This window comes from Meleagris gallopavo, chromosome 1 (assembly GCF_905368555.1).
Source record: "Meleagris gallopavo chromosome 1, MGAL_WU_HG_1.1, whole genome shotgun sequence".
Classification (NCBI taxonomy): Eukaryota; Metazoa; Chordata; class Aves; order Galliformes; family Phasianidae; genus Meleagris; species Meleagris gallopavo.
In genome coordinates, this window is record NC_139404.1 from 141,410,101 (window position 1) to 141,437,694 (window position 27,594).

The following is a 27,594-nucleotide window of genomic DNA, read 5'->3' on the forward strand; positions in this document are numbered from 1 at the left end:
AGAAGGATAGCCCTAAACTACAGAGTTTTCCTAATTGCTGGATTAAGAATTCATTACTAGAAACATTAGCACATGAGTAGTCAAGAAGAATGGAAGATAAACTGAATGCAAATGCTTAACCACTCTTCATTTCAATTTGCTTTGATAAAAAGCAAGATGATAGAATATTGGAATAGGGTTATTGCATAAACTCTGTATGTGACTATTAGGATACTTTATCCAGTTTTCAATCCATGATGCAGTGGGGATACTGGGAAAAATGGAGAGGACTCAGAAGAGCCATAAAAGTGATTAAAGGATTGGAAATCATCCCATGTCATGACGGATCAAATTCCATGGATTTATGTTTTTAGTATGAAGGAGAAGATTAAAGAATGGTTTTGGTTTTTTCTAATCACAGCCAGTAATTATGTACATGGGAAGCAGAAATTTGATAGTAATGAGCTCTTTAATAGCGCAGACAGAAGCATAATGGTGACTGGAAGTTGAAGCTATAAAGATGCAAAATAGGAACATGACATGTGAGTAGCATCCAATTAAAATACCTGACCAAACATCAAAGTCACTGCGTGCAAGCTCTAGTGAAGACGAAATGATTTTCTTAAGAAGATCTGCCCTCATAGCTGAGAAAGTCTTATGGCCTTTTGCTGGTGTACTTGCTGGCTTTGGTTCCCGATTGCTTAATATCTTATAAGTAAGAATACATGAAATAAAGAATAATTGCAATGCAAGAATTTATTTTTTTTTAGAGTTTGGAGGGACTGATGTATTTAAAAGGTACTAATTTTAACTTCAGATTTTGTCCTATAAATGAACACTGAATCCTCACTATACAGTGTTCTATGTATGTGACACTGATTTTTTTTCATTTAAAATATGGCATGTTTTTGTGGCCCTTTTTCATTCTTGTTGTTAACTGGAAATCTTGTACGTACTGGAAACCTGGAGAAGGTTCTGCATTAGCAAATTCTGAACTTTAGCTTTGCCTTATTTGGCAGTGTGGTTAAAACATCCTGTAATTTGTTCTTCGGTGTTTGCCTACAGAACTGCTTTTTTATTAGAGCACCTAGTCAGAAGGGCCCCTGATATGTTTTCCAAAACCAGTTTTAGATGTCAAATGAAGTAAAAAAAAAAAAAAAGTCCTTAGTGCTTTTGGTGTTTTGACATAAAGTGAAATCTCATGGGAATCTTAATCATAATCTTGACATCTTTATTAATATCCATAATTTTATTCTTTGCTCTATTTAAAAGTGTATTTGAGAGTAGGCAATGGTTATTCAAACAATAGTCATATCAAATAAATCACAGGTGATGCAGTCTGACAGCTATGTGAACTTTGAAGGCTTACGTACACTTTGGGCAAACAATAGAAGAGGAGGAAAAAGTATGCTTAGATAACACATCTCTTCTAAGATCCAGGAGCTGACAGAGGCTTCTGATCATCTTCCCAGTAAATGATAAATCTTGTTGCACCGTAACAGTCATGATACTGCTATGGTTCCAGCATTGAATGCATGTCAGGAAGCATCTCCTCAAAGAGCATTTCTCATCGTTTTAGAGCTGTGAGCTTCAGGTAGCACGACATTCTGGTTTTGAAATGAGATGACATATTTTGACACAGAATAGTGAGGAATCTGTCGGTCTGCTGCTGTGGTTTTTGGTACGTGCAGCACAAAACAAACTTGTCATTTAAAACAGATCTTGAAAAGTTTAATGCTTTCAGTAGCCATGTAATAAAAACATCTGTCATTATCATTTTTCTACAGGCAAGTAAACATTGCTGTGGCATCATTCTCTGTTTTAATAAATGTTTATTCTGTGTAACGCTTGAGAGATGAAACACAGGCATAGGGATATGCCTGATACTAATTTAAAACTGAATTTTTCCATTTACCTTGTTATCAGACATTATGCACCTGATCCTTCTCTGAGATGAGAAAATTGTGCATTTGGAGTCATTTCAGGCCATAAGTGTGCTGTTAACTCCTTAATCTTTATTATAATAAATTGGCATTTATTTTCAAAATTGCCTCAGCTCACCTTTACTTTTATTACTTTAGCTGAGAGCAGCTTCTGAAACTGAATGGTGCTTCATTATTATCACCTTTCCAAATGCTTCCTCTACGGGGCAGGAGAAGAAGCAGGGAAGTTGGGTGTTTGGCTTTGAATAATGAAGAAGTTTTTCTGGACTGTTTAGGAACCAGCAGTTTCTTCTTTTATGGTGTTCAACTGAGGCTGAGGGTGTAACAGAAGAGAGCTGCTTCTGTGAATTCAGTTTTGCTCTCTTGTCTCTACACCTTTGCATGTTCTGAAGTTCTTTAGAAGTATGTTCCATCATGTTAGACTGATGTGCAAAAGAAAAAAACTCTTTTCCAATAGGAGGGTTAGCAAATGTCTTGAAGCTACATGAAAATACAGTTTCCCTTTTTACTTACCCCTCTCTCACAAAATGAGACCATGGATGTAGTACACAAGAATCAAATGTTTTGCTTTTGTTCCTGAACCATCACCTCATAAAACCAACAACGTTCATCTCCCCAGGAAACATGGAACTTGGAGCTCCAGCATGTAGATATAAATTAAAAAAAAAAAAAGAGTCTTTCCAAGTTCCTTGCTCACGGTGCTTTCTCCAGTGAGATCTGAACTTCTGGGCCTATTCAGTCTCCTGCCACCCCACTGTGCTATGATTCCCCCAGAAAATTTGTAGCACGTTGTGACCTTTTTTTTTTTTCCTAAGTCAGAATGAAGATCCAATAATATGTTATGGTGTGTCTAAGCAAGTGATTGTAAATGCAGGTTAATGCCTTGAACTAAAGCTTGTTGATGGTCCCGAGAATGCTCTTAATTTAAATAGTTTGGCGCAGAGGTCCCAGGATGAGCTTCTGATTTTATTCTGCATTACTACAGCTTCTGTTACAAGATGAAGTTGCAGGTAACTCTAGTGTAATCAAGTAACACAACTCCAAAAGCTGCTGGAGGATGGCATTCCAGCAGGCTGAAAATTATTTCTTCATTGGGAATATTCAGACTGCAATTTGAATTTCATGTTCCGAAAGTAGATAGCCTTGATTTGTACTTCAGCGAGTTGCTGATTTTGTAGGGATTGAAATCTTCTAAGAGTTCTACTGAAAAAATATTGTATGGAATGGGGTAGTCTGCATTTAAGCTAAATCATTTACCTATTTATTACTAAGCAACATCCAGTAAAACTCATGATACTTCTTAGAAAAATTAGGTATCACTAGCTGAGCAAACAAGATTTAAAAAAAAAAAAAAAAAGACACTAACAGCAATAGTTTCATACTTTCACTTTGTATACATATGTATGTATGTATCTTTATGTCAAGTTTTCTAAGAATAAAATCTGGTAATATTAATTCTTTTCTTGTCTTTTTAAGGTTGCAGGGATTGTTGGCAGAGCAGATCTACTATGTGCCCTGTTCTTTTTGTTGTCATTCCTTGGCTATTGTAAAGCGTTTAGAGAAAGTAAGAATTGCATTTTATTTATCTTTAATTTTATGTTTTGTGTTATCTGTATTCATAAAGTGAAGTATAGCAGACCCAAGGTATGTTGTCCCTAATTCTTGTTAAACACTAATAATTTATTTGCAGAAACAAATGTTTTATAATGGACTCATATTTAAAATAGTTCATTGTACAGAAGCATATAAAATATTTTAAGAAGTATTTTAGAAAGAAATTAAACCTGTACATTTCTATTATCAGTGTTTTAGTGTTCTTATGCTGTTGTGTTGGAATGGCTTAAATGGAAATGAACTTTAGAACCCTTACTTGTAATTTTTAACAAATAAAGATTTATTCATATGAGTAAACCCTCTAATTTCCAGCAATATGCAAGTGCTGGTCTATGCATGTTGATTATAGTGTTATTCATAGGATTTTAGTAAGACAACCGTGTTATTTTAATATGAAAAAAATCCTTCAACAGAGATTTTAGATCTGTTGTATTATTTGACCTGAATGCAAGTTGGCAGTTCAAACAGTGTTTTGGAGAAATTGTCTTGGGATTTTTAAATTAATAGACACAAATACATCAATTTGTTATTATGAAAATCCGTACAAAATAGGCATTTCGGTTTCCAAATGTGTTCTAACACCAATAATAGGGGGATCATTTGGTGAACACATGAAGAGCTGTGCTACAGCAAGCTTGCACTGCATCATTTCAAAAGGCATGGTCTAAAATGTTTAACTGCAGTTGAAAATGGTCTAGATTAACAACACAGTAATGGGATTGCAGGGTTTAGAGTAGTGAGGGGGGGAGAGGGAAGGTAAGCTGATGAACTGTAAGCTCTAAGATGCTGTCAATAACCTCTGTTAGTTGAGCTTACACTCCTTAGAACTATTTTGCTTATTTCTACACTTGATATCATAAATTTAACTTGGTCACCTCAGATTATGTTTGTGGTAATTTTTGTTCACTTCCGTTTTTTTTTCCTCTGCATACATTTCAGTTTTCAACTTGATGAGAATGGGCCTTGGGATAATGCTTGTTCATTAATTCTTTTCTCACCTATTTTAACTGGCTGTGTTTGTGCTTTGGAATTCTTCTGTCAGCATCAGAGTAAATCAGACAAAATACTGGCTTTCTTGTTTATTGATAGAGGTATGCTTATATGGCTGAGGTAATAATTTTTGTTTCAAGACCTCAAGAACCAAGTTCCAGGGAGCAATCTTTCAAATAGGAGTCTATGTTTTGAGATGGAGAATATCTCAGGAATTATTTAGAATGTGATGTGTACTCTGATTGGGGATATTCTGAGTGGTTTTACAACTTTCAAAGACTAGTCTGATGACTTTAAGAAGTCAGTGTAGTTTCAAAAGTATTCTTGTATTAAAGTTCTTGTCATTGATGTAAACAAAACATACTGTGAAGTCAAGATAGTAAGAAGTACTTAGTTGTTTTGTTGAATGCTATCTCATAATAACATCAGAGTTGTCTCTTAGTCAGATTTGCTAAGGAAAACTATGGTCTGCCAACACTATTGTGCCTTTTGTTTTCCAGATCACATTTCAGTGGTTACTATCACTTTCATTGCCTGATTTTCTCTCAGATAATTCTTTGTGTCTGAAAATTTTTTTCCAGGTTACATTTAGTTCCTTCTTTGTGACAATTTCAGGTCTTGCAGATCATATCTTGCATCTCATAAATGATAGAATGAAAAATTTATATCATCCAGCACTGTGGAGAGCATAATAATGTCTTTGGCAGATCATACATGGAGCTAAAGGGAGGAGTCCATCCTTCAGGTTACTTAATACTTAATCTGAACCTTACAAAGTTTTAGGTCTGAAAATAGCCCAAACGCTTCAAAGTCAGGATTTATTTCTCATCTTAAATGTGCCTTGCTGTAAAAATAATAATAAAAATAAAAATAATTTCTAAACAGAAAGGTAGATGAGGTTGACTACCAGCAGTATCTCCACAAGCTTGATCTTTAGCCTCCTAAGTCAGCTGCATTTCACCTTGTGTCCATTACGAGGGTATTCTCAAATTTTACTGAGTTCAGGTTTCCCTACTTTGTGATCTTCAGCAGTTAACTTGGGCAGGCAACTTAAAAGCCTTTTCTCCCTGCTCTTTTTGTGTAGTCATTCAAAAGAGATGGATTTGTTTTGATGGTCAGTGAGAGGGATGATTTAGGTTAGGAACTTGCAATTGCCTTTTGGAGGTGCTTGGATCTTTTAGCTGTATGGAAGCTTACAAAAACTGGGCATATAAGTTAAAATATGTTTCCTTTGCTACTTTAGTTGGGGAAAAATGCAGGCAAGTGCTGAAGTGGAGCAATCTAACTTTCTTTTGTCATAGACTGTAGAGAGATTTAGCTCCGAAGGAAGCTCTGAAGGTCATCTTTGCTCTGACAGCTTAAGGCAAGACTAACTTTGTACGTCAGGTTGCTCAGGTCCTTAAACAGATGAGCTGTAAAAAAAAAAAAAAAACTCAAGGCAATTCCACAGCTTCACTAAGCAACCTTTCTAGTGTTTAACTGCCCTCCTAGGAAGATTTTTTTCCCTTACATTCAGCTATAATTTAGTTTACTTGGCCTTGCAATTGCACCCCGTCCTTTCTCTTCAGAGAAGTCTGTCTCTGAAGGCTGAAGTTGGATCCTTCTCTAAAGGGAGAATGACAGGAGAACCAATTCCCTCAGCTTCTTTTCATATGTTATACTTCTATGTCTCCTAACCACCTTAGCTATTCTTTACTGAATTTCCATCTTATTGATGTGTCTCTTTCATTGGATGCAACAGTGAACACAGTACTTTGGCTGTAGCCTCACAAGAGCTGAACACAGAGGAAAACCACATTTACTCACCCATTGGATATGCTGTAGGTCATATAGCCCACTGTGCATTTAGCTTTTTTCATCATCACAAAAGCACAGCTGACTTGTCTTCAACTCGCTGTCAGCCAGGAACTCCAGGTCCTATTCTGCAGAGCTGTTGTCTAGGCAGTCCCCAGCCTGATCTGATGCATGCTGCTGTCTTTGAATTCCATGAGCCTTATGTTAGCCCGTTCCACCAGCTTATCCCAGTCCCTCCTGCTGGCCGTCCATTTCTCCACTGTTCCTGTGTATCCATTAGCTGAACCCCACCAACAACCACCACCAGTTCTACTTTCTGATCACACAATCTCTTTTCTTCTTTTGAACGGGGAGGTTGGTCCAGTGTATCAGGCTCCTGATATCTTGTCTGCTATAGATAGTAGTGCCTTTATAGTAATGGCTATAAGGGAAGCAGCTGTTTATTAAAAGATATTGGTGATAGGTGGATGGTTGAACTGGATGATCTTGTAGGTCTTTTCCAATCTTTGTAATTCTATGATTCTAACATATCATAAAGAAAAGAATACCATTTCTTCTCTCAGGATTTAAAATGTTTTCCTTCCGTTGGCAAAGTCATAGTTATCCACAAGATTCAGAGTCTGCAATACTAACTCATTATTAGTTCTAGTCCAAGTAAAAATTATTACTGCATCACTTTCTAGATCAGACCAAGATGCTCATTAATCTTTGTGGAGTAGCCTTTGTTAGTAAGAGGGGTGAGAAAACAACAAAAAAACCTTCTGTGCATTCTGTTACATCAGGCTTGTGTTTCTAATTATATATAAAATCTTCATGAAGATCCCCCAGAAAAATGGTACGTAGCAATTTGTTCCAGCATTCCCATTCCATTTTATCTTGCTAGATTTGTATGTATCATTGGCAGGCATGACCCTAAATCCTGGGTAAACTGCCTCTGCCTTGTTTCTTGATTTGGCTGTCACATGTATATCATAGTTGATCAGCTGTTTAATAGCAGGATGAGAAATATCAAAAGGGCATTATTTTTTTTTAATTGTTATTTAAAAAGTGTGTGGTATCATGGTTCTTTTGGTTTATTTAAAAGAAAGTGCACATCTGAGCCCTTCAAGATTTATAGACTGCATTTGTATTGCCTTTAGAATACAGTTAACAAAAGATGTTTGATACTAGTTTGCATTTAATGATGAATTTTGAGTGTCAGACTAAAACAAAGATTGAAAAGCCTGAGTTCGTGCTGCTGGTACAGTTTCATCCTCAGTAACATACAGTCCAAGCAGCATCCCAATGCTATCAGACAGGTTATCTCAGACTTTCACAAAGCACCTGCCTGTTCTTGCAGCAAGGCAAAGTAAGTTTTGTGTCCAGCTGAGTTCCAGAAATCCTTTTCACTTACGTGGGCTTAGTTGTTGTATTGATATAGTTCAAGTCTTCTCTAACAAAAGTCATAGAAGAGAGAATGATTAGTTTTTGTTTTCAATCAATCTCTAAGCGAATGAACATAGGGTGTTCAAGGTTTTTTTGGCTTGGGAGTGAGGAATCATAAAAATGTCTGGGACAGATTTAGGAATGCTGTGAAGAAGTGTAAATAATTCTGATGGCAATAAGGAGATTCGAGAAGTGGAAGTTATCTGTCTGGAAATCTTCCAAAGGAAAATGACTTTTGTAAAGCTCAAGATATACTGCAGTTTGCTTATCTGATGTTTATTTGTGGCTTGGTGGATTTTGGGGCAGAAAGTTTTCTTCAGCCTGAATCTGTAGCATTACCTTTATTACTTTTTTTCTTCAGCATCACACTATGTAGGCTATAATTATATTCACTGAAATTCTGAAAATCTTTTACTTTTTTTTTAATACGCAGTTTTTGTTGTTACCAGAACTGATAGGTTGACACGTTTGCAAGGAACTAATCTGTTGTTCTCATTCTATCCTACTGTTTAAAAATCATATCTATGGGGACAAATCCACTGCATAGGCTTTGGAGACAACAAGAGCTGACAGCTGTTTAGGTAGGTTAGGTTTTGCCTTCCTTTGTCTTCAGCCTTAACAGTGATCCAGTGCATGTGTTTGGCAACTCCATTAGTGTTCTGAGTAATGTAAAATGATGAGTTTGTGATATTTACTTCATGTGAGTAATACCTGGCATGGATATTAAATAGGGGAAAAATTGCTTATATGCTGTGACTTCTAAAAATGACTTTGTAGCGGTTGTGTGTTTCTGTTTTGTTCTATGTAGTCTCCCATTAATCAGCTACTAGTTCATTGCTGATATAATGAGATGTGCAAAGTAGACTGGTAGACTGTAGTTAATACTGAAGATTTATATGACGAATTTTTTTATCTTTATTTTTTTGTTGGTTTGGAAATGTTCAAGTCTTCTTGTGAAAGAGTGCTGTTAAGATAAAGGGAGAAATTGTTAGCTGTTTTGCAGTTAGTCAAATATTTGGGCTCTGATTTTTCAACTGTGTGCCCAGCTGTTCATGTTTGAACACAGTGGGAAGGAGGAGTTGTATGTGGAAAATGAGAAACCATAGCTGGTGCTGTGGTTTTTTTTGTTTGTTTGTTTGTTTGTTGTTGTTTTTTTTTTTAAGGGCTAAATCTTTTTTCTCCAAGATGGTTTAATTTATGGGTAGATGAGGATAGACAATCCCTCTACTGTAATGTCTGCCTAATGAGTTTGAGGTACATAGAGATGTTTAGGAACACCATTTAGTGCTACTGTTTTGTTATTAAGTGACTGGTTGAGCTGCATTGCAGTAGCACGTACATTCAGAAAACTGGAAACACAAAGAGATCTCAGGCTTAAGTTAATCAATAGATTCTTAGTTGATCTTCTAAGACTAAGTAATTCTTTCCCCTTGTACAGTAGTGTGCAAGCAGGGAAGTCTTAGTGTTAAATGAGTATTTGTAGGTGTTTAGCTGGAAGCTACTGTCCCTCCAGGCAATGCACATCAACAGAATATATAAGCATGTGTAATTTTTCAGTGAAAAATAAAACTTCCTTTAAAAGCTCATCATAATTGATTTTGCTTCAATTTTGTTTTCAAATGAGATGGCACTTTCACAGAAATAATTACACCATTTCACTTGAACATGGTGACTTATTAAACTGCTCAAAGTTGTCACTTGTCTAAGCCCTAAGCTGTTCAGTTAGTTTGAAGGAGGAAATGCTGAACGCCTAAATGTTTGGATTGATAATTGTTCCTTGATTTTCTTTTGTTTTGCTGTTACAAACTTGACTTAAACATAAGATTAAGCTTGATACTCTAAACATATTGTACTTTTCTTCATACCCTCAGCTTTTGAGGAACCTTTTTTCATTGATTTGTGTATTTAGGACAGTGCTGAGTAAAGTTTTTCAATAAATAGGATTAGCATCTAGGAAGGCAGAGTTGAAGGGGTATAGGTCATATATTTAGGATCAATCAACTCCACATCGTAAAATTCTTTGTTTTGCAAAATTTCCCTAGAAATGCTTTTACTCAAGTCCAGCAGCATGAGTATGGGTGCCTTCATGGCTTAGGCAGGTATCTCTTCAGATTTCCTCAGCTTTCAGACTTAATGTACTCTTCAGGCAGGGTCATCTGGAAACTCCTTTTGTGTTGGTATAGAAACACTATCTTTTTCCAGCTTAAAAAAAAAAAAAAGAAAAGAAAAAGAAAACAACAACAACAACAAAAAACCCTCTGTTTACTTGGCATGCTTACAGTCTTGTCCATCTGTTAGTGGCACAATGCCCACTCACAATATGGTGTACCAGTTTCAACTAGGCACAGGTGCCAACCAAAGATTGGTTTCGTTTTCTGACACAAGATTTTTCTGGTGGGAAGTGGCACCGTATTAGGGGAATGTGCTTTGTTATACTGATTACTTCTGTTGGCACATGTGTGTCATATAATAATAATTAGCACTTAATGCAGTGCTTTACATTTGCAAATCACTGTTAAAAATTGCTTGAAGGCATTTTTGAATGCTTTCATATCTTTTTTTTCAATCCTAATTTACTATTGAGATTTCTGCAGTGAGGATATGGGGATTATTTGTGCATACTGAACAAGGAACAAGCACAAGATAATACATTTCATAATTGAAATTATCTCTTTGAAGTTTAATCAGAAATTGATTAATTTTCATACTATTACAGTTCTGTATATGACTGTATTGACTTGTTGAGACTGATGAAGAAAGTAAAGGAACTGACATTATGGTTTTGGAAAGGAAATATTGATGCTTGTTCCTCTTCTTTTTGATGTTGTATCTATGGAATTGTTTTTTGTTTACCATCTCTTACTGTCTTTGAGAGTTCATACTTAAGCTTGGCTACACCATACATGCTGAGAATTACTGGCATCTGAGGCTTGGAATATTCACAAGAAAACAAGTCTGTTTCTGTACAGCTTTGAATGTGTGTCTGAATGGCATTCAATTATCATTTTTTTCCCAAGATCATTCCTCAGGTTTGTCAAACAAATTCTGAGTTCTCCTTAATACATTTCCCTGTCATTGTAGCCTGGCAGCACTTTGAGACTTTAAAATTTGAATGATGGAATATTCTGATTAAAAATATCTAATGAGAAGAGCTACATGAAAGAAAGATCCTGTCCAGATCGTATCTTTCCATTTTTCATGGTGATCTAGAGTCTTAGAGTAGTTTTATAACTGTTACTTGTATCTGTTCCGTAATAATTTCATCCAGCCCCTATATTTTCTAGCTTATTTCACACTCTTTCCAGTGGAATTGTCATGCCTTCCTGAAGGTTTGCTTTTATTCAGGTTTGCTTTTTACTTTCCAAGTCAGAAATAATACTTAATTTTTTCTAAATGGCTAATATATGTCTTTGGAAAACAATTACCATATTCTTTGATGTTTTGGAGACTCATCTAGAAAATATTATGTCTATTTTTTTTTTTTTCTGGACAATTCTGACCTGTCAGCTTAGCTTTGATTCCTTAGCTCTTTTTTTCCTCTCCATTTTCCTCTTTAGTGGTAGGCATGTAGACATGATAAAGCGTTTTTTGTTTGTTTGTTTGTTTTGCTTTGTTTTTTAATTTTAATTCCAAGCTTCTGGAATCTCCTGTTTTGCATGATGTCCCAGAGGTATCAGTTGAGATTACTCTTATTTGGCGTAAATGTAATCAGTAGGTATAATTTAAAGCAGATTATTTTCTCTATAAATTCTGTGTCTTGTAGTTCACTGCTTTGCTTCTGTTCTTGCTCCCTTTCTGTCAATGTTGTGAAAGTCATCTGATCGCAACTCTTCTGACCTCTTTGTGAAAAATGGAGCAAAAAGGCACAGAGCACTTCTATTTTCTTGGCATTGTCCCCCATTTTCTCTCTCACCAAGTACCGGAATAACTGTTTCCTTGCTGCTTTTCTTACTAAAATATCAATGGAATTGTGTTTTTGTTCTTTATATACATTGTCTTTTCTCATTTTGTGGTGTGGCCTTTATGAATTTAATGCTTTATTAGTGTGCTGTTGTTACGCTTGTCCTTGATAATTTGACCTTTCTTTTCTCCCTGTTGCTTCTTACGCTTCATAATCAAAGCATTTGTGAATCGCTGAGTTGATCTCTTGTATATACTTTCTACCATATTCCATGTTAACATAATCTTTATTTGTGCATTGAATGCTTCACTTCTCTGGGAAGTGCTCAAATGTCCCAGCTTCTCTCTCCCAGCATTTCATTCTTGAAGGAAGAAATCTTTCACCTGAAGTAAGTATGCTTCAGCAAACTCCTTGAAATCCATTGGCTTTACTGTTCTCTCTTTTACACTTACTAGGAAGGCTGATTGTTATTTTGTCCTCATAGTTTACCTTCCGTCTTCACATTCTGCCAGCTACTTTCTTTCTACATTTGAAACAAGCACATTTCAAAAACTGGATGGACAGTTGCAAGTGATCTGAAGAGTTTAAAGATCTTCAAGGGATATATTTAGGATGGATACCTTTTATTCTTAGCAATGCTTATAGAGAGAATTTTGTAGCCTTGTTCTCCATGAATTGCATGCATACATGAAACCTCTCAGTTCTGTGCATTTGATGTCAGCTGGGATCTCCTTATTGCATTTTTTGTTCTTGTCACTACAACCTTTCTTCAGCTGTTATATATTTTGTATTTCATGTTTTGTTTTGTTGTTGAGATGTGTATGACTTCTTTCCTTTAGAAGGCTTTCTTTTCAATTTATGACATCTTCACCTCTGACGTCTACTCTTACCTTAACTATAAGGATGTAATTTGAGATGAAGGTTGAAGGAACATATGCCCACTATATTTTATTTCAAAGATAAGTCGTAAACATCTTAATATTCACTCAGCTTAAGCTTTTAAGTTTTAGGTAGAAAAAGAATGCTAGAAGCAACTCCAAAACTTGTTCTTCAGAACTTTTACTGTCTTCTGCAAAAGTACTCTGCCTCAAAATGAGACCAATATCAGTGGGTCCTTTTCATACTTGCAGTGATTGTATCTTACTCACCGACATCATCTGAGTTAGTATACTAGTTTCACTTTATCATCAGTGAAGAGCAATAGCTACTTCTCTGAATTAGGTAGGTAACTAGATCTCTAACGGGGTCTCTCTCTTTCAACCAACTAGAAACTACGCTTAGTGTTCTGTTATGTTGTTCTGCTCTGTTCTGTTCTCAGATGTAGGTGCCTACTTCTATGAATTCGGTCTTATTTCTGTCATTTGTCATCTCCATAGAATATTATGATAGTTCAGTCTAAGTACTGAGGGTCAAACCTGCATTAACAGTAGGAAAGAACGACTCTAGAGATCAAGGAAAATATATTTAAAAAGGGTTCACTCAATGAATATAGAGTTCAGCTTTGTTTCTTCACAGGCCAAATGAAAGGTAGATCCTTGTGTTGCCTATAGAGCCCATGTTGCTTGAATCAAGAATATGTCTCTGAATAAGCTGAGTGCTTCCCTCTGTTGCTTTAATCTGTGGAGTAGAGATTGTGACAGATATGTTTTTATGTTAAGTACCCATGTAGTGTGTGTGCAATAATACCTTGGCTGTAGTAAGGCTTATTGTTATATCAATCTCAGAAATGCCTGCTTGTAGAACCCAAAAGCAGCTACATGGTATGGTCTTTAAAGACTCTTTGACTAGAAGCTGTAGTTACTCTTGATCTCTTAACCCCAGAGTTCTTCACCCAGTCACAGAACTGTTTCTCTGCTCAGATGTTGGAATTGTTGAGCTCTGTGGCATTCTGTGGTAGTGCTAATGAAATGGCATGAAGCACTTGCTAAATGCAGCAGCCCTGGAAAAGCAACTCATTGTGCCTTTGTAGATTAGCCTGCTGTTGAAGGAGTTTGCGTGTGTGTTGCTGCTTCATATGCAACCATTAGAAATAACTTCATGTTCTTGTGGTAGCTTGGAAGAGAGTAGTCAGTAATGTTAGAGTTGTAGCTAAGGAAGATAAATGGATCTAAGCCTTGGGAATTAACCTTTGCAGATGATAGATTGTGAAAACTATGTGAAGCTTCTGCCATTCTAATTAGTCTGACTAAGACATCTAGCAAATAGGGAGATTTCTAATGTCTCAGAGAAGAGAAAATGACTGCAATAAATGGATGAATGCCAGCATATTACAGGAGGCACCCCATGCTTTTCAAGTCTATGTAACTAGATTTTGACTAATAGAAAATCTTGTGAGATTAAATGCTGCTTTTCCTTTTATTCTTTTTTTTTTTTTTTTATATTCTAACTTTAATTTCTAACTTTAACTTTTAAATGTATATACCTAATATTATGACATGCTTTATTTTGACAGATAAGGAAGGACATAATTTTTCTGTATTCTGGGTGCTGGTGAGTGTTCTCCTAGGTGCAATAGCCATGCTGTGCAAAGAGCAAGGAATTACAATACTGGTAAGAATCCTCTTACTGACTGAATTTTGACCTCAGCATCTGTCAGGTGCGGTTGTAAAGCGTACAAAGATGAATGTTCTCCACAACTAATCACATACCTTTTTGTTCTCTTCAGCAAACTAGCAGTATTCTAATAGAGCTGTATTGGTTGTGTCCTAGCCAATATGTTGTAAATTTATTTTATCTTTTATAAGCAGTTTGCATGTATCTGTTAATTTCTTGCAAAACTTGAAAGATTAGCAGTGTTAGTTTCACTGTGTGTCATGTTCATTGGCCTTGTTTTTCGATGTATAATTGTAGAGACAGTGAATCTACAGGCCTCTCTTGAAGGCCATGAACAAAGATGTAATTGGAGGAGAATATTTTTAGAAGCTCTACCCTCTCGCTTTTTTTGAACATTCTAATTAGAAGTAGGGTCATTGTTTATTTCTAACACTGAGACTTTTCTTTCTGTTCCCTGTTTAAGGAACTGTATATGCTCATTTTGAGGGATCCAGTAAGGCCACCTGAAATGCATACCTTTTATGTAGTTGTATATCTGTATAAGTAAATCTAATTTGGAGCATTAACTGACATAAAATAAAGCAACAGAATCAGAACTATTTGCAGCAAGGACGTTCTTGTCCTTAGAAAAAAAAAAAAAATTGTTGAAGAAATCACTGAAAACATCTTCCTGTAGGACATTATTTTCAGACAGACATTTGCAGGCTGATGTATTTTTGTAAAGGTATTTGTGAGGACAACCTAAGAAATACTCTTAAAACATTCTGTGATTATTTCTTCTAATGGTATAAGGTAATTCCATCCCTCTAAGGAAACTTGCATCCTCGACTCCCTTTTCTTCTCTGAAGTATCTGTGTACCATTGCACACAGCCTGGGAAACAAACAAGAATTAGAGATCTGTGTGTGGTCACAGGACCATAATCCTATTGTGATCACTAGAACATGGTAGGACAGCTTGCATTACTACAGTGCTGTCATGGACAGCTATGTACTTTTTAGGAAAGACAGACCAGAAAGGCGAGATGGTAGAGTTGCTTTTTATGTAAGCAGACAACTGGAATGTTTTGAGATCTGCCTAAGAATGAGTGATGAATGGGCAAAGAGCTTATGGATGAGATCTGAGGAGCAGGCTAACTTGGGTGACATCATTGTGGGTGTTTACTACAGGCTGCCTGATCAGGAGGAAGAAGTTCATGAGGCTTTCTACAGACAGCTGACATTAGTTTTATGAGTGCAGGCTCTGTTCTCACGGAGGATTTCAACAACCCTGATATTTTCTGGAAAAGGAACATTGCCAGGCACACGCACAGTCCGAAAGGTTCCTGCAGTTCTTGGATGATAACTTTCTGGTGCAAGTGGTAGAGGAGGAGCCAGTGAAAATAGGTGTGCTGCTGAACCTTGTTCTTATAAACATGGAGGGACAGTTTGGGAACATAAAGGTTGGTGGCAGCCTTGGATGCAGTGACCATGAGACAGTGGAATACAGGATTTTACATGAAAGAAAGAAGGTAATAATTAGGAATGCAACCCTGGACTTCAGGAGAAGCAACTTTGACCCCTTCAAGGACCTACTTGGAGGATTCACATGGATTAGAGCACTGGGAGATAAGGGCCCAGGAGAACTGGTTGACATTCAAGCACCACTCCTTCCAAGCTCAAGATCTATGCATTCCTAAGAATAAGGAATTCTTAGTCTGGCAAGGGTGGCAGGAGACCCACATGGATGATCAAAGGAGCTTATGGAAAAACTGAAATGGAAGAAGAAAGTTTATGGAATGTGAAAAAGGGGTCTGGCCACTTGGCAGGAAAATAAGTACATTGTCAGGGCATGCAGGGATGCAACAAGGAAGGCAAGGGAGGTCAAGAACAACAAGAAAGGCTTCTTTAGGTATGTCAGTCGCAAAAGACAGACTAGGGAAAATATGGGTCTGCTTTTGAATGAGGTGGATGCCATGGTAACAAAGGACACTGAGAAGACAGAGATACCAAATGCTTTCTCTTGCTTCAGTCTCTGCTCCTTGAGAATCCTGGACCCTGGAGGTACGAGAGAATATGGGGAAAGGAAAACCCTCTTGACCAAAGAGGACGTGGTCAGGGGTCATGCAGGGAAACTAGACATATACAAATCCAAGGTCCCCAATGGAATGCACCCATGTGCTGAAGGAACTGGCAGAAATGATTGCCATTCTGCTCTCTTATTATCTTTGAAAGGTCACGGAGAATTAAAGTGGTGCCTGAGGACTGGAGGAAAGCCAACGTCTAGAAGGGCAAGAAGGAGGAGCCAGGAGACTACAGACCAGCCAGCTTCTCTGTCCCTGGGAAGGTGATGGAGCAGCTTATTCTGGATGTCATCTCCAAACATGTCATCTCCAACAAGGGATAGTCAACATGGATTCACCAAAGGAAAATTATGCTTCACTAATCTGATAGCCTTCTGTGATGTCATGACCAGTTGAGTGGATGAGGGAAGAGCAGTGGATGTTGTGTACCCTGACTTCTGACACTGTCTCCCAAAACATCCTTGCAGTTAAGCTTAGGAAGTGTGGGATAGATGAGTGAGCAGTGAGGTGACTTGAGAACTGGATAACTGACGGAATTCAGAGTGTTGTGATCAGTGACACAGGGTCTAGTTGGAGCCCTGTAGCTAGTGGTGTTCCCCAGAGGTCAGTACTAGGTCTGGTCTTGTTCAACATCTTCATCAATGACTGGTATGAAGGGCAAGTTTACTGATGACACTAATCTGGGAGGAGTGGCTGGCACACTAGAAGGCTGTGCTGCTATTCAGCGAGACCTAGACAAGATGGAGAGCTGGGCATAGCTGATGAGGTTCAACAAAGTTAGGTGTGGAGTCCTACACCTGGGGAAGAATAACTGCACACATCAGTACAGATTAGGGGCTGACTTGCTGCAGAGAAGGTCCTGGGTATTCTGGTGGACAACACGTTGGCCATGAGCCAGCAGTATGCCCTGGTGGCCAAGAAAGCCAATGGTACCCTGGGGCACATTAAAAAGAGCGTGGCCAGCAGGTAGAGGGCGGTTCTCATCCCCCTCTATTCTGCCCTGGTGAGCCACAGCTGGAGTACTGTAACCAGGTCTGGGTTCCTCCGTTCAAAAAAAAAAAAAAAAAAAAAAAAAAAAAAAAAAAGCAGGGAACTTCTGGAGGGAGTCCAGCAAAAAGCCACAAAGATGAATCAGGGCCTGGAGCATCTCCCTTATGAAGAAAGGCTGAGAGACCTGAGACTGTTCAGCCTGGAAAAGACTGGGATCTGATCAATATGTGTGAATATCTAATGGGCAAGAGTCAAGTGCATGGGACCAGGCTTTTTGGTGGTGTCCAGCAACAGGAGAAGGGGTAACAGGCAACCCGAAACAGATGAAGTTCCACCTGAATACAAGGAAAAACTTTATTTTGAAGGTGACAGAGCACTGGAACAGGCTCCCCAGAAAGGCTGTGGAGTCTTCTCTTCAGATATTCAAAACCTGCCTAGACACTTTTCTGTATAACTTACTCTTGGAAACCCATATTAGCAGAGGGGTTGGACTATATGATCCAGAGGTCCTTTCCAATCCCTCTGACTTGTGATTCTGAAATTATTTGAGCTAGAAGACACAGAATTTTTATTTGATCTGGAGTTTTTATTCGTTTGCTAGGATTTATTTGCATTGCTAAGATGATGGTATTTATTCTTGTGTTAAGGGACAAGGGTCAAGGGGATGAAAGGATAAATCATATATTAAAAAGATTGCTTCTAGGCTGAATGTATTTTTCAGTTAGATTCTTACATTACTAATCTCCACGTAAGTGATACAAAAGCCTTGTAATTGCCAGCTGACCTCTCTTTGTGAAACCATGCCACACTCCAGCCTATCTCCTCGCTTTTCCCTATGATGGTTCCTGTTTGTTCTAACTCCTTCCTTGCCTGATACTATTTTTACTGACTACTTTTTTCCATTTAGTTTATTGATTTCCAAAGGTAATAGGATGTAGACTAAGTATTCATGAATTGTCATGGCTGGTGATTGCTTGGATGTTGAAGTTGTACTTTAACATTGACCTCAACAGAATTACCTCATTGACCTCGAAAGAATTACCTCTGGATCTATTTTGTGCACATTCCACCCAAGGAAACAAACAAGTACAGTCCTGAAGAGCACTACTTATACTTCAGCTTTATGTGTAGTGGCTGATATAGAACTTCTCATTTTTTTTCAGCAACTTCCAGTGTGTGTGTTGATGTAATTGCAAAAAAAGCAAGCCTGATAAAATCTCTGAGCCTTTGGTTGTTGTGAGAATCAATGTATCTTTAAAAAATAATATTTTTGAAAGCTGGAAGTCAAAAGATACCATTCTGCTCAACAAGTGTGTGTGTGTGTGTGTGTGTGTGTAAAAGACTTAGAGAAACTTAACCTCAATATATGCCATATCTTTTGACTGTTGCGTTTACACTGCAGAACGTTTGGGAAAGCAGGCTGAGAATAGATAAGTAGTTTGAAACTGTTGTAACCATATGGGGCATAGTTTGCTGGTACATGGTATCCCTGCAGCATTATTGGATATAGCAAAAGCCTATCTATTACAATAGTGTGATGTTCCACTCATCTGAGCTGAGGTTCTTAATTTCTCATTCTGCCATGTTATTAGCAACATATCTGTTATTCACTTGTTTGAAATCAGGAATAAGATGTAAAATGTAGAAGTGGAATATAAGATGTATTTTTTTAAACTGCTTTTTGGGTATAGCTATCTCATCTTACTTTTTATTTACTTTTTTAAACTTTTTTTTTTTTTTTTTTTGTTGTTTAGGGTTTGAATGCAGTCTTTGATGCACTGGTGATTAACAAGCTAAATATTTTGGAGTTCATTCAAAAATTACTACGTAAGGACAAGTTATTGGAGGTGAGTCCTTAGAGGTTTTGTTCATTCCTGTACCAAAAGAGAGAACTTCTGTCAGTTTTGTTGTTGCTGAGAATTAAAGAAAAATGAGAGATTTTCAGCCAGCTAAGTAAGTCAGTTGTGCAGTTAAATCTTTGCAGCAACGTAATAATGGTATTACATTAGAAATGCATTGAAGACAAAAAGCCTTTCCACAAGTTCTCACATCAGTATCTTAAAACTGTTGTGGACGAGCTGCCTGATGCTACAAGTTCTACAGAAGCAATAGAACTCCTGAAGTGGTTATTAAACACAGCTTAGTCAGCACAGGTAGAGCTATTTATTTAGATTCATGAGGTGCTTAAATAGACATTAGAAAAATAACGTAAAAATATTATTATGTCCCATTTCCCAACTCTACTAAAATACTGTACTCTTTTCTTTAGAATATGAATTATCAAACAGGAGACAATTTATAGTGGATTGGAGATTTGAAAGTAGAACTATTCAAGCTCTGATAGATACTAAGGATAAATATCTACTTCTGTTGATAATGCTTTATCTAGTATAGGATCAAATGGAATTTAACACCTATTATTTGTTGCGGGATCATAATCATAACCAAATCACAAAAACAGTCATGGTTAGTCATGGTTAGTCAGGTTAGCAATTGATAGCAGCCAAATAGATCAACAGGCTACTAGAACATCACTACTGTTAAACAGCTAAATCATTTGCCTCTCCCATGCAAGCTTCAGCAAGGCAAAGGGAATGTATGTTCATTGGAATTTACATTGATTGGTTTCAGTGTAGAGAACTCTTGCTCATGTTTCTAAGCAGCACAAGTCCTATGGGACTGTTAAATTGCTTCATGAAGTGTGGCAACGTTCCTAAGAAGCTTTGTAGGGAAATCCGGTGAAAGTGGAATCTTCAGAACTGAAACAATACGTTTGGGCAGGAATGGATGAGAGGTACAAGAATACGTCAGCAAGCAAGTAAGGATACTGAAGAATCGAGTTGTATAATGACAATAATGTCAACCAGCACAAGAAAAGGAAGCAGTCTAGAGCTGTATGGAACTAAAGCAGATCCAGCTCAAAATTAAAGTGATGGAAATGTGTCAGGGTCAAACTTTTTTTGGAGAATTACTCTTTAAACACGAAATTAAGCCTGGGATGAGACTTTTTGTGTAATTACTTTGTAATAAGACAAAGTATAATTAAAAAAAAAAAAAACAGTAAAATAAAGTAAAATAAAGTAAAATAAAAAAATAAAATAATAAAGTAAAATAAAAAATAAAATAAAAAATAAAGTAAAATAAAAAAGTAAAATAAAAAAAACTTGTAATAAGACAAATTGTAACAATGCAGTTTTCCTTCACAGCATAATTTTTTTCAGAAAAAAAAAAAAAGTATTTAGCAATGATTTGCTTGAATCCTCATTGTAATGACTGTTACTGAGATGTGCAAATTGGAAGTAGCCATTTGAGCACAAAGGCTAGCTTATGTAAATTCACCATTACAGACTTATTTCCTTATGCATTTAACTAAATCTTTTATGATGATTCCACTGTCAACTACAAATATTAAAAACTCATCTGCGTATTTCCTTTAAACTTAACTTTTCCCTCATTTTAGAGAATAAATACTTTCAGCAAGGACTCTGCCAGATCTCTTGCCCGATAAGACTTTTTTCTTTTCATAGTTTTCAGAAAAAGCTAGTACTGATTCATAAGTAATTATGGTGATGCTTGCTAATCAGTGTATTTCAATCATAGATGGTAACAAGCAGCATGCTAGCTCTAATGGAGGACATAGAGAACGGATCATGTGTAACTATCCAGTTTCTAAAGGGAATAGTATATTTAAAGCTTATCAGGCTAAAGGAGGAAGATATGAATAAAGAAAAGCTAATACTTCAGATCATGTAACCACATTTCTCAGGATCCAGTCAACACCTTCATGTAAAAATCTACTGTTTATCAATGTTTTCATCTTCAGATATGTTCAACAGAGAAAGAAGTGGTTCAGATGACCCCTAATTTCAGAGAATTGCCTTCAGTCTGCTTCTCTTAGGACTTATTGAGGCTGCTTAGATTAATTTCAACCATCAGATTTTAGGCAGCTCTACGAGAGTCCTACAGCACTGTAACAAAGGGAGTTAGAGAGAGACTATAGTGAAGTTTGACATCTTTCTTGTAACTGCAAAAGTAAGACAAATGTCAATCAATAACTTCTCTGAAATGGTGGCCAAAATGATGTGAATATAGTAAGGAGAAAAATAAAATACTTGTTTTTAAATGCTTTTTCTTTCTTTCTTTCCTGTAGAGTGCTGGTCTGCTAAGGAAGGGGCTGCTTTTCAGGATAACTCTTCTGATGTCTGGAGGGGCTAGTATACTTTATATACGCTGGAGGATTATGGGCACAGGACCACCAGCTTTTACTGAAGTAGACAACCCAGCTTCATTTGCAGATAGTTTGTTTGTGAGAGTAAGTTATGATGGTGATTTTTTTTTTTTTTTTTTCTGACATGCTTAGAACTTTTGTCTTGGTCAGCTAATTAAATTTTCTTTTGTGTTTTAAAGAAACAAAATGGGCAATCTTTATGTTGTGAGATACGTGATGAGTCACTTCTTCTCTTGTGCTTTGTGATTTTCTGCCATCTTGGTTTTTTTCCTAAATCTACACCTTGAGTATTCTTTGCGTTCAATTTAGTATGCACTGCACACACTGAATTTCTTTCCATTTATTCACTATTTTTTTCATGCTTGCCAGCAGTTAGCTTTTGCTGCATTTCATTATTTTTCCACATACTGTATTTGACTCCTCATCTGTTCCTTCACAATTGAAGAAAATAGCATAAAGTTCTGGTGCATTTGGAGTATGTTTTGGCTGTATGCTTCTACCTGTATTAAGTCTGGGTTTGGAGATGAGGAATGAAGGATGTTGTTCTTTGACATTTTCTTCTGTTGTGAGAAATTCTTTCTGCAAGTGGATGTTGATTGTACAGTATAGAACTGTGTTTCCCTTTTCTGAGGAGAGCCTCATAGCTGTATTTAAAAAAAAAAAAAAAAAAAGTTAGTTTCACAGCTGTAACATATATGGTCTACAGCTAGATGCAGCCTAGCAGAATTTAAGGATTTAAGGCCTGTTTTATAAGAAATGTTTTGCAATAACAGAAATGGTAGAAAAGAACTAAAGTTTCTTCCCCTCGCACTTAAGTTTAGTATCAAATAAATGTTTGTTTTCTTTTTGACTGACAGGCTATAAACTATAATTACTACTATTCGCTGAATGCATGGTTGCTGTTGTGTCCCTGGTGGCTGTGCTTTGATTGGTCAATGGGTTGCATACCCCTCATTAAATCCGTCAGTGACTGGAGGATAATTGCACTAGCAGCACTTTGGTTCTGCCTAATTGGTCTGATATGCCAAGCTCTGTGCTCAGAAGACAGCTATAAGAGAAGGTAAGAGACAGTGATGAATTTTAAATGGCTGGACAACTTGAGTACAGTATTATTTTGTTAAATTCAGTACTGATAATTTTAACAATTCAGTGGAACCAGTGTCTAGCAAATGCAGTTCAAATAAATATTTATAGCTGTCATTACAATTTTATCCCAATTTGGGTCCATCACTGTACACTGACTAGTGGGAAACACTTGGAGGGAGAAATATGGATGGCTGCTTTATTCTTCTCCTGAAATGGCACTGTAGGTGGTAAGAAGTAATCTGTGTTCAGAACAGAGCACTGTGTTGTTGACATCACTTTTTCTAAGTCATCATCTCTTTTAATGCTCCCTCTTAATAATGAAAAGGAGAGATGTGCCTTGACAGAAGGTACAAATGCTAGTCACACAATTAATAAATAAAATACTGACCCATAGTATCTACTGAAGAAATAATTTGTACTTTACCAAAAGAAACTAAAAATATATTTATATTGTTAACTATGCTGTCTCACTTAAGGATTTCAGCTTAATTTTTGCTGGCTTTTGTCTGTTTCCTTAGATTTTATGTATAATTAATTCTCAGCTCCTTCACTTTTTTTAGCAGCTCAGTCACAATGAGATCATCCTGTTTTTCAAAGTACTGAATGTTTCCATTTTCTTTCTGAGGTATTCTGTAACTTCACTTCTTTGCTTGTTTCTTCAAAGACTAACCTTCCTTTCCTTTATTTCTGTACTCATTTGTAATTTGTACAATTGAAATCATTTGAGAAGAGAGGAGTTGAATCTTGTTACAAGTGTCATTGTACTTCTAGGAAAAAAAACTCACTAAGCCAATATTGCTGAACCATTTTTTAGTAAAAAGTAAAAACCAAGTAGTGAAGGCCATGGACATTGAGAGGGAAGGAAAAAAAGACTAACGAGTACCTTACTGTAGATTTGTTATATACATTACAGAATAGAGATTTAGTTGCAATAAATTTGAGTACACAACAGCCATGCCCATGACCTGAAACAGATGTGGTGTTCATTAATCCTTTGTAAGGATCCTTTTTGTAAGGTTCCCTGTCTCAGTTTTCTCACTTGTCTAAGTTCTCTGTCTTCCATAGTTACCTGCTGAGGGTTGCTCATTCCTGATATAGATACCTAAAGCAAGGAAGATGAAATGCCTCTCTCCACTGACTGTGGAAGGAGTGTAGATGTAGACTGGTATGTGGTTAAACAATGGATTCTACTATTAATGTCATTCTTAGGGAGGGGAAAAAAAAAAAAAAAAAAACACTCTCAGTTGGAAACGTATCTAAGTTATTTCTTTAAGTGACCTGTGTATTTTTCCCTTTTTTTACAGTCTAATTAATTCCAAAACTAGACAGGTAGCTTTCATCATTAGTTCTCTTACCTGTATATTTTAAATAGATATTACATAATTAATACTTAATGGGATTATTTTCCAGTTTTGAAGCACGAAGTTTGCTTTTCTGGTAATTATAGCTAGGGTTTTAAAAGTGAATAATAGATTAGGCTTCAATAAGATTTTGACACTTCACTCTGACTTTTTTATGTAGTTCCTAAATGCTGCTTTTGAATGCCCTGCTCCATTTGCACTTTTTTCCTACGTTTTTTAAAATAAATATCGTATGTTAAATGAAAAAGGTACTTTTATTAAGCTTTGTGGCTAATTTGATAATCTTGTTTCTTGTTTGCAGAATTCTTACACTGGGACTTGGATTTCTTATTATCCCTTTTCTTCCTGCAAGCAACCTGTTCTTCCGTGTAGGATTTGTTGTTGCAGAGAGAGTCATCTACCTCCCCAGTATTGGCTATTGCATTCTGTTTACATATGGATTTAGTCTCTTGAGTAAGCAAGCCAAGAAAAAGGTACCATCAAAACAGTCAGTAAAGCTGATGATGAAGTGCTTCAATTGAGTGATTTGATTCTTAACTTGTCTCTCTCTCGTTAAGAAAATTCTTGCTGTGGCAGTACTTGGAATCCTACTGATGAACATTATGCGCTGTGCACTCCGCAGCAGTCAGTGGAGGTCAGAAGAACAGCTTTTTAGGAGTGCACTCTCTGTATGCCCTCTCAATGCAAAAGTAAGTCAGTTTTAACCTTCTTTTTTCTTTGTGTTTTTAAAAAATACTTTGAATTTTGAAATGAAGGCAGTCTTATGTGTAGTCAATGTGTTGTAGGTATAGTAGACCTCACAATTTTCACTGGGCCAGGAGTATGACATTGACTTATCAGACACCTTAAATGATGGTATTAACTCAATTGAAATAGCAGACAGTGCAAATTACAGTTTAGTATTATCTTGAGTTGTAATTCAGAACTTGGGGGATGGGGGATGAGGAAGGAGAAAAGAAAGGGGAGTATACTTCAGGAAAGAGCATTCAGTCAAATCATGTGTCAAAAAAATTTCTTAAAAGAATTGATTGTACAATTGCAGGTTATTACAGCAAAATATCAGAGAATTTAAGTAAGTTGCAGTGTTCTCATCTAAATAATTTCTATACTGTGATTTTTAGAATCCTTCCAGTGGTATATATAACCAACACAGCTAAGGTAGAAAGAAACATTATCTGTGTGTCTGCAAGACAGAATAAAATCTTTGCTCCTGCTTCTTCTCTTTTACAGTGGCTGAATGAGCTAGGTTTCAGACACAGACATTAAGGAAAACTGCAATATTCCTTTCAAGACTTAGAGAGAGAAAAAGGCAGGGGTGGGATTGATGTTTCATTGCACTGAATGAACATCAGTGTTTGCATAGTAGACTGAATCTAGCCTGCCTGCAGAGGTGAGCTCTGCAGCTGTTCTTAAATAGCTGAGGCTGGGATGTGTTGGACTATACCACAGAGCCCTGATGTTGTCTGAATTTTAGAACAGACTATCTTCAGTAAGCCTGGGTATGAGAATCCACAGCTTGTTAATAGCAACACATGGATGTTTTGCAAAATTAGATTTCTGTAGTCTAAAGTTGAATATTGAAAATACAGATCAAGATACAGAATTTAAACGGATACCTGTGAATGCTGAACTTTGTGAAGAGAATGACAAATTTAGCATCTACTGGAACACAAATGTGCAGATGTGATCTCTAAAAAGCATTGATGGTCAACATTTACAACATAGTTATGTCTTAAAACAATTTCAGATTTCAATACATAGGAAAAGAGCTATTGTATTTTACTGTGGCAGTGGTAAGTAACCATCCTCTCTTCTATGATGACTTCAGTATATCTTGTCTTCTGAATGACAAGTACATACTGTAAATGGAGCAAATGCAGTCTGCTTTTTTGTGTGTAGCTCTATCCATCTGCTATGGTAAGAGTGCTTTAGACAGATCTACACTCTTTGCCTCTGCTCCAAGGTCCTTGGACACCAGCCATGTCTGGCTGGGAAGCTGTGTAGCTGTGTTTGCACAGTGCTGTGCTTGAGCCGATAAGCTGTGTGCAAGCTACTGAACTAATGCAGCTGGTTCAAAGCCAGCAAGTGTACAGGGAAAACGAGCTTGTGTTTGTCAACACTAGGCTATGTAGACATGCCTGGGCTGTATTGATACTAGTGACAGCTTGCACAAATAGCAAGCATGAGGATGTGAACAGGAAGGTTTTTATAGACTCACATTCCAGCCTTCTTTAATGAGTAACTTTGAAATTGCAATATTAGGGAACTTGACTAGCCAAGAACAATAGAGAACCCATTTGTAAGAGCCAGTCTCTTTTTTTTTTTTTTCATAATGGATCAGCTACATCTAGTCAACTTTGGCAAAGATAAATGTAAAAATTGGAATTAGGTTCTATTTTAGTCTTCTGTTGTTGTCAAGAAATTGCAGACTTCCTTTAAAACTAGTTCCACAGGGCTTTTCATTGGCCCCTTTCTTTCAGTGGCAGAATGATTCAGACCATAAGATGGAATGCAGATGATAACATTTCTATTTTTCTCAGAACATCTTTGACTTATGTAAAGTGGTCATGCTTTAATTCCATTTTGTAGCAGGGTTCCAAAATCTCCAGGTGTCTCCCAAATACCAACAATACCTGCAGCTTTTGTAATATAGCTCTTCTCAATTCCAAATTGTCTGTATGTGAGCAGTGTAAGGTAAATTTAACATAATTCTGAGTAACAAGTAGTTACAGTGGTGCCTTCTTTAGTTTCAGACTCACATTCTTTAAACATATCTCTTAGACAGAGGTGTGGAAACTGCAATAAATCAAATTCTCTGGCATAGCAGCAAATCTATCCCTTGAGTGATGGATATATCTGGCTCAAGAAGGTGAACTTAAGGATCAACTTTGATAAACATGGCCCAGTAATTTTGAAATCTATTGGAAGTAATCAGGGACCATAATGAGGATACGAAGATTTTTGACTTATTTTTTTAAAGTTCACTATACAGAAAAGTGTATGTTATCGATTTTAAAATGTATGTATGCATGTACATTTGTTTATTTGTGAGAAAGAGAAAAAAGAATGTTATAGCTATGTCCAGGAGTATGTCGCTCTTGCTTGGTCCTGTTTTTAAGTTGGGTTGAAAGATTCGTAGACTGAAGCAGTATACATATGGCAGTATTTTGCCTAGATGAGCAGAAGTATATATATTTATTTACATATATATATTTAATATCATCACATTTTTTCATACAGTATAGATTCATTGAATTCATAGAGCTCAGTGGTAGTATGCACTAGTGTGAGTTAGAACCAGGCCAGTCCTGTCTCTACTAAAGCAAATTTTGTAAACAGTCACGTAAGCTCTTTTCTGATGGTGACATGTTACAGGTAGTTCATAAACTTCAAATAATTCAGTGCTAGTGGCTTAGGAAAGACTTAATGGATTTAATTGAGTCTTTTCATTGATGCCAGTGCGTTGCAAGCTAATCCAGAAGTGCTTTGTTGAAGAGCTAGAATATCTGATAACAGGCTATGATAAAAGCCTAGCTGCAGTTGGACCATATTAGATTACTGGCTTGGTATTCATCCCCTTAGGTTTATACATCTACATCTGAGCGAGTCAGGTTCCCTTTATACCTGGAGAGGATAAACTGTCCCTTTTATCACATGGTTTGTCATCAC

The 27,594-nt window shown here is 36.7% G+C and overlaps 1 protein-coding gene across 3 annotated transcripts in view; it reads left to right on the forward strand.

The window, feature by feature from the left end:
- The window catches only part of TMTC4 (transmembrane O-mannosyltransferase targeting cadherins 4), a 55,477-nt gene that overhangs the window by 10,280 nt on the left and 17,603 nt on the right, over positions 1-27,594 (forward strand). For all 3 annotated transcript variants that reach the window (XM_085215564.1, XM_085215565.1, XM_010728613.3), the window contains 7 exons: positions 3,399-3,486; positions 14,099-14,196; positions 19,005-19,097; positions 21,401-21,562; positions 22,336-22,538; positions 24,227-24,398; positions 24,483-24,614. In XM_085215564.1, the coding sequence (XP_085071690.1) occupies positions 3,399-3,486; positions 14,099-14,196; positions 19,005-19,097; positions 21,401-21,562; positions 22,336-22,538; positions 24,227-24,398; positions 24,483-24,614 (948 nt within the window). The remainder of the gene's footprint in view (positions 1-3,398; positions 3,487-14,098; positions 14,197-19,004; positions 19,098-21,400; positions 21,563-22,335; positions 22,539-24,226; positions 24,399-24,482; positions 24,615-27,594) is intronic.